This window comes from Periophthalmus magnuspinnatus, chromosome 17 (genome assembly GCF_009829125.3).
Source record: "Periophthalmus magnuspinnatus isolate fPerMag1 chromosome 17, fPerMag1.2.pri, whole genome shotgun sequence".
NCBI lineage: Eukaryota > Metazoa > Chordata > Actinopteri > Gobiiformes > Gobiidae > Periophthalmus > Periophthalmus magnuspinnatus.
The window spans coordinates 10,307,245-10,315,590 of record NC_047142.1 but is presented as its reverse complement, the minus strand read 5'-3'; the positions used below and the strand labels follow the sequence as shown (position 1 = coordinate 10,315,590).

Here is an 8,346-nt window from a genome sequence, read left to right as displayed (position 1 = left end):
ATACGTTTAGAGATGTGTTGCTTATCTGAAGCCTGGGAACGAGCTCCAACGCAAAAAAGACATCGATGTGTGTGTGACAAAAAGAGACGGCTTTAGTGGACAGAAAGAGACGCAGAGACGAGGCTGAGGAGGGACTTAGCGCCGCCACTGAAGCTAACTGTCATGAGAAGATGAGGGTCTCCATGACGACGCAGGAGCCACCCAGGAAGCATGTGAGCCAGGGGCCGCCGGATCACATGCGCTAACCAGGGATTATGTGCATAAGTGATGAGTGCTAAGCTAGCAGGTGAAGGAGGGAGGCCGGGGACCAGCCCAGCAGCGTCTTGCCAGACAGGGGTCCGAGGAACAGAGCCGGCTGATCTCCCTGAGTGAAGGGGACTCGGCTAGAGGTCCTCCAGAGCTGAAAGGGCAACCCCCGGGCGCCTTTCACTGCACAAGTGGCCAAAACTCTGGTCTTGTGAGGCATCTTGAACTGCAGAATGGGCCATCTTCACATTCATAAATCCCAACGCAAACACACTTGTGGATATGGATAAATCCGATTGGGACTAGTGCCACATGCCTCTGGCACATCAGCTCTTTGGCTAGAAAAAGTTTTAAAACTTTTTTTTTTTAAAGAAATGACAAACAACATCAGATGCAATCAAATGCACTGCTTCAGTTGCATTAAACATAATCATAAGGGGAAAATGCATGTGTTAGGCTGAATACCCCTCTTGATGTTAGTGAGAGAAAATATTTTTATCTATACTAAGGTCAATTGATGATTTTATTAAAAAAACAATATGTTTTAGATCACTCTTCATTTGAGAGAAGAGTCATTCAGGTAGAGCTTAGAGTAGAGTCACTGCTCTCACACTGAAAGGAGCTGTGACATGTTTGGACGCCTCCTCACACTGTACTGATACTCCTGCCTTGATATCTGTGATGAGCAGGGACAATGCTGGGTGGATCTATCTCAGAGGAAATCTAAAGCTTAGACTTATTCTCCTAAATATGTCCCAGACCTTTATCGAAAAAAATGGCCTCTCCATCAGCAGCACGGCCCTCTCCCTGCACGTTTAGTTTTAGCTTTAGGGTTGTTTTGCTGTTATGGATCATTGGCCATAATATCCATGGCTTTACAAGAATGTTTTTGAACCTGGCTGGCACAAAGAAATCACATTCCCATGGTGCACCAGGAGTCGATAGTGTCCCTGCACAGATTAACATGTAAATACACTTAGATACTGTGACAATGCCCTTGAATGCATATCATCTACATGCTAACTAGTCCTTTAAAGACTCCGCCTGGATGAATGTGGCTCCACTGCACTTTCAAGTTGGGTTTTAAAAATTAAACGTGAGGCCTCTTCTGTGGGTTTCTTTGAGTTTGATGAGGGATTGGCCAGTGACTGTTTTGGCCTATTCAGAGCAGAGCCACAGTTCAGTAAGGCTTAGCTTTTATTGCCTCAGTGCTAAAGATCTAAAATGTTTAAAGGCGACGAGCGTGCAGTAACAGATGGCAGGTTGTTTTGCCTTTTGCTGTTCAAAAATACTATTGTACCCTATATTTACCTCAATAGGGCTGGGCATAAGGCGTAGTTTCCTCTTTATTTTATGCTTAAAACACAGTGTCATTCCCTCATTGTGGTTTCAACTCTATGGTAATCAGCTGTGGGATTTACTATAATATTTTTGTCCCTTCAATGCCACTGGGGCACCTCATCAGGAGCAATGGACAGCGCAGTGCATTGCTCGGGGACCTTTGTCTATGATCTTGAGCCAGACTTGGTCAGGACGACCTTAGCTGGAGGATTTTAACTATTGTGCATGTTTTGAGTTGATAGGGGAAACTGAAGAAACATCCAGAATGCAGAGACTCCTGGGGATCAAACCTGGAAATTTTTTTGCTGTGAGGCGTGAGAGCTAGCCACTGTTTAATTGTGATTCTGATTGCAGCCCATAATCAGGTCCATTGCGGATGGCGGCTCCCACAGACATTGAGGAGATAAGTTATTACCATTTGTTTATTTAAAGCAATAGAAAAATTAAAATCTATCAACTGGACAAAGACGTTTCACTGCTCATCCAAGCGCCTTCCTCAGTTCTGGTCAGGATTCTCGTGGACACTGCCTAATATCTATCTGAAGGGAGGAGCTAACTACACTGAAACTAAAACACCTAATGGTTTATAGTTTCTGTTATGGGTGTTTTAGTTTCAATGTGGTTCAATCTGACCAGAACTGAAGAAACCACTTGGATAAGATTTGAGCCACCGACCTCTCTCCACTGTAAGGACTGTCTGCTGTTTTAAAAGTCATTCAAACCATCATTTGTTCATTATTCAGTTTCTCTGTGTCTCTTTGCGTCTTGGAATACTATTCTAACTCAACTTCCTGAGCACAGAGAGCTGTGGTTATCTCATCAAAAAGCCACATACATTGGTCAAATTCACCCAAAACATTTTTGGCACCAAATGGATGACAACTGTTACATTCTATGGAGCCTTAAACCACATTGTGATGTTTTCATTATTGTCAGGACCTCATGTATGGACCTGGTGAATCTAAAGACCTTCTAGTGACTGTGTGAATGCTTGTCTGTCAGTGTGTGTTCTGGCCCTGTTCCAGGAGGTAAACTGTCTGTCAGCCTGAGACCACCCCCTCTGCTCCTGAGAACTGCTCAATGAATGTGCCTCCTGTGATTTTACTTCTATCGAGAATTAAATAAAATGTGATAAAAGTTATAGAAAGAGCATTTAGTCTGTATAAATGTATATATAAGAATGATCAGCTGTATCTTGTCTGCAGCAGCATGGCGCTGGACTACAGTAAGGCCGGCGCTCCACTGTGTGCCTAATCTGAATTCTCTCTTGATGGCCGTATAAACAGGTCTGAATGGACTATAGAGGCTTTCATCTCTCAAAGTTTAATCTTACACCCTTTTTACATCTCCACTAAATTCAACCATATTTTTTGATTGGTCACGTTTCCATGACAACAGTGATTTTCCATCAGGGCTCTCCCTCTGGCTCCATCTCTCCATTGATACGGCTGCCTCTCCCGTCGCCTTGTGGTTTTGTCCAAATAAAACAAAGCATGTTGTGAAAAGGCTCTGAGGTAGGTAAATGTATTCAGTGACATCAGCCGGACCAGTCCATTCTGCAGGATTCCTGTACCACTTGTTTCCAGCCTTGTCTGGGGGCCGGACACTCTGTTGGGCCCTTTGTGCCTGCTGTATTCCACACAGCTCCACAATTAAAGGGGGCCTTGTCTAAGGCTCTTGGAGCAGAAAGTGCCGTCCGGGAGGGGGACAAAGGCCTGGCCGGAGCTGCTCCGGGGGCTGGGAGCTGCATGATCCTACTGTCTGAGCGCCCCGCGCCTCTCGTCCACACACGCCCCTGAATGGAGCGCTGATGGAGAGGGCCACTTCACTGCCGCCGCAGCTGGAGCGCACTACAGCCAAGCACACGTGTGCAACTGGAGCACACTACACACTACAACCAGGTACACGTGTGCAACTGAAGCACACTACACACTACAACCAGGCACACGTGTGCACAGAGCTTCCCCTCTACAAGCACCCATCACATACACTCCTCTTTTATAACACATATTGTTTATTACTGACCCCATGTGCTGTCTGATGGTCACCTTATAATGTACATATACATTATAATGTACATATACATTATAATGTACATATATATTATAATGTACATATACATTATAATGTACATATATATTATAATGTACATATACATTATAATGTACATATATATTATAATGTACATATACATTATAATGTACATATTACATTTGACTGGGATAGTGCACAGTGTATCTTAAACAATCACAGTTGTCCAAGTCTCCAGAGACAGTCCTCTCTCTATAGAGGTTTAACGTACATTGGTTTAAAAAAGATCTTCCTCTGATCCTCATCATTAGTGCATTTATACAATAAATACACTAAATAAACAATACAATAAAAAGAGCAACTAGTATATTTTCTTTATGCCGGCATATACTGCAGGTTGTTTCAAGACGACGGGAGACAGTTTTACACTTCTCTAATGGGAAACACTGCCTGGTCACTAGTGATGAGACTTTCACTTCTTTTATGGGATCTGAATCTTTTGGATCTGTTCATTTCAAAGAGCCGTTCCAAAGACTGTTTTTTTTACTGTTTATTTATATGACAGAAGCCGATGTGAGAATTCAATTTATCTATAAACTAAACAAAGCAATGACCAAGGCTTAAAGGTGTTTAAAATGGTTCAAACTGAGAGTGGGAGTGTGTTTACCCTTTCAAATTATGAATAATCTAAATAAAACATTGTACTACAATAACAAAAGCCTAATTAAAAAATAACCATTATTATGATACCAAATATGTTTTGTTGCTTTCTCTCGTGTCGCCTGCTTTGCATCTGTTCTGATTTTTGTGATGGCTCAGCGTTACTCTGGATTTTAAAAATGCATAAAAATTAGAAAGAAAAAGGTTCAGTTCTTAAAAAATGTAAAGTAAAAAATGAGATCCGGCTCCAACCGTTCACATGAAGGAACCATTCAAAAGAGCCAACTCACATCACTTTTGGTCACCTATTGTTTGTAACAGGTTGCCAGACTTTCCTGGAGGGACAGTTCTCAGTGTAAGAATAATCCAGCCTGTTTATGTGTTCTATGGCGTTGTGCTAACTGCTCCTCTCCTGTATCTGCTGATGGGCTGCACTTGAGCGTTCTCAGAGGTTTGTGATGAAGCGCTCTAATCTGCTCTTGTGTGTCTCTCTGTGGACTCCAGAGCTGCGGCGTTCCCACACTGATACTGATCTGAATTGTGCTATAAACCTGTGTCCACATGGTGCTCTCTATAAAGGCCCGATTGTGGCGGCCGCGCAGAAAACACCACTGATGCCTCATAATTTATTGGAGCCGGGCCCCTCAGTCATCTGCTGCTGCGGAGTGAAGGAATCTGCACAGTTTGGATGTTCAACACAAGGAGACATATGTGGCCCCATACAAGCTCCATTAGATCTATAAAGGACTATTTGGAATATTTGTACGGGGTATAATAGTACCTATGGTAGATAAAACTAGGGTTGCACGATCCAGGTTTTTCTACTCCAATACAATGCTGATATTTTGTCTTTCCTGATATTTATAATTCAAAGTATCTACAGAACAACTTTAAAAAAATACAAGTTCAATATTAGGAGGCGTTTGAGATGAACACTGGCCAGTAAATCGTCTTATTACACCAAGTTATAGACCAAAATGGGATAGTTACGATATTGACTATACCGATATCTTGAAAGTGATAGCCGATCCATAAGAAATTTCAATTTACCAGTATCATATTTTTACGTTTCTGGCTAAAACAGTAACAATTAGTGTCAGATAAGAGACAATGCTTGATTAAGAGAGGTTATAACTTCAAATCACTTACACTGTGGATCCAGTTTAAATACAAATACAAAATACAATGTAGATAAAGTGTTTTGCCCAAACGCACAACATTTATTTGCTTTGAGAGAAGTTGGAACCACTAACCCTCTGGTCAAGCAATGGACATGATAGAAGGTTATTAAATAAATTCATTTAAAGGGATAAAATAATTATGTACTGAACTCAAAAAGTCATAAAAAGTGTTTGTGATGAATAATTTGAATGCTCAAAATGCTAAACACCAAACCTATGCCCTGTTATTGTGTCATTAGGCAAGACACTTCACCCGCCTTGCTGTGTGTGATTGGCAGTGGTCAGACAGCTGTGGTCAGTGTGGTCTTCTGGGGTCACTTCACTGCACTCACTTAAACAGAGCTCATGGACAGGGTAAAAGGCTTTAAGTCCATCAGTGGACACAGGACGTCACCCTCCGTCAAGACGCAGGCGCGAGCTCACTCATTAGCCTCGGGATTATGTTCTGGGCTCACTTTTACGCACAATACTGTATTCTAGGGTTGTTGTTTTTTGGCAATGTTAATATTTTGGGAGAACCTTTTATAAAATTGTTGTGCCTACTTCAATGTAGTGAAAGTAAAGTGGAGCTTTTTTTAATTAGACATCACAAATAAAAACAAACAAACAAATAAATAAACAAACAAACAAATAAATAAATAAATAAATAAATAAATATATATATATATATATATATATATATATATATATATATATATATATATATATATATATATATATATATATATATATATATATATATATATATATATATATATATATATATATATATATATATATATATATATATATAATTTCAACTATAGCCAAACACAATACATCAACATTAATAACAATCGGACATTTTTCCTGCTCTCAATTCTCAGACGGAACACTCAAATACCTCCATTGTAAAGTCTCTTGGTGATCGAGTCCTCCTGTTGAGATGATGGATGTGCAGAGTGCACGAGCGCAGCCAGTGACGTACGTAGCCAATGGGTGCGTCGCGCCGCACGAGCCCACAGCCTCTCTGCACCGCGCGCGAGCTCATTGGACACAGCGCGAGACCCAGGGAGCAACGCACGAGCCGTTCGCGTGCGGTCCTCGTCTATAAATAAAACGTGAGCCGCTGGACGCTGCACAGTCCGGCGCCAGGACAACGGACTTTGGAGACCGAAGGACTGGAGTCAGGGTTTATTATCACTTTTACCGTTTTGTTAAAGCGTTCAAAAACGGAGGACATGCCAGCCGGGACTCTGGAGCAGACTACACCGGACTCAGTGGTCGTAACTCCGGCTCGCACTGACCACAGACCAACTGCCTCCGAGAGCAGGAAGGTACAGGCGCACCCGGAACTTTCAACTAACTAAAGCTAATCCTAACTATATTCTCATACTGTGTGTTGTCTAACCTAATCTCCCTGTGTCCCTCTGGAGCCTGTGGCACGTGTGAGATGTGCTCAGATGAACCTGTTGCATGTTTCACTTGCTTCAAATCAGTGTCTTAGTCTCATTTGAGCCTTTTCCTTTCAGAACCATATGCTGTTGTTATGAATGTTAATAAATATAATAACGGCTCATTGTAAATGATGTGATACAGATACAGGCCTAATCAAAGGCGTAATCTTTAAACACAGTTAATGTGCTTATGTGGAAATAAGTCTATTGTTGAACACTGATTGACCCAACAATGTCCTGTTTCTTTCTGCAGTCGTCAAAGCCCATCATGGAGAAAAGGAGACGGGCCAGAATCAACGAGAGTCTGGGGCAGCTCAAGATGTTAATCCTGGAGGCGTTAAAGAAAGACGTAAGGACCTAACACCGCTGATGATGATGTTAAAATGGTTTACAGAAGTATTCACTCTAGGACTGTGTTGTCCCCAGACCTCCAGACACTCCAAACTGGAGAAGGCCGACATTCTGGAGATGACGGTCAAGCACCTGAGGAACCTTCAGCGGCTGCAGATCACAGGTTTGTCTCTGCCACAGAGCTGCACCTCATGTGTCTAAGTTATAGAATATATGAATTTATACAACTGGTTATTCTTCAGCTACTAGAAATGAGATTGGCATATATATATATATATATATATATATATATATATATATATATATATATATATATATATATATATATATATATATATATATATATATATATATATATATATATTTACCATAGTTATTGTTGTGTTGTTACAATGTAATATAGTCTGTATATTTAGCTATTTGGTGTTAGCTGTTGTCAAAATTTCAGTGTGAATGTAACACATTTTTGTCTTCCTCCAGCCGCTGTCCACGCTGACCCGGGCCTGCTGGGTAAATACCGCGCTGGGTTCAGTGAGTGTGTGGGAGAGGTGACGCGCTTCCTCTCCACGTGTGAAGGGGTCCACAGTGAGGTGCGCACCCGCCTCCTCAGCCACCTGTCCTCCTGTGTGTCCCACATGTACCCTCCTGTCGTACCCTCTCTGCCCTCTCTGCCTCTGGGCTGTAAGGCAGTGAGTCCGGAGCTGGTGAGCCTGTACACAGGGGTGCAGCTCGTGCCTAGGCCTGAGGGACATGTGGCTGTGCTGGTGCCCAGCGCGGCTCTCTCTCCTGGGGCCCCCCACAGCGTCCTGTCCCCTATCGGGCCCGCACTCACATCAGACTCTGTGTGGAGGCCCTGGTAGCATCTGGACTCCACTCACAAGCACACTTTCTATACTGTACTCTTATACTGTATATATTGTACATACATTTTTCATATTGTTTGTACTGTTTTTATTTGTTTTTGGTTGTGTTGCTGTTGGGTGCAGCCCTGTTTCTAAAATCGGGACATAAAAAAGCACTGACAAAAATCAAAATATGAATTATAGCACAGAGGCGATACAGAGACTGGAGGTACTGCATCCAACAGCAATCCATGTATG

At 42.1% G+C, this 8,346-nt stretch overlaps 1 protein-coding gene across 1 annotated transcript; it reads left to right on the top strand.

Moving 5' to 3' along the window:
- The first annotated feature begins 6,656 nt into the window (after nucleotides 1–6,656).
- On the top strand, nucleotides 6,657–8,106 carry LOC117385599 (transcription factor HES-1-B-like). The gene is made up of 4 exons (XM_033982891.2): nucleotides 6,657–6,775; nucleotides 7,149–7,244; nucleotides 7,322–7,409; nucleotides 7,727–8,106. The coding sequence occupies exons 1-4, from the start codon at nucleotides 6,680–6,682 to the stop codon at nucleotides 8,104–8,106; spliced, it is 660 nt and encodes a 219-aa protein (XP_033838782.1). The 5' UTR covers nucleotides 6,657–6,679.
- Nucleotides 8,107–8,346: the final 240 nt, after the last annotated feature.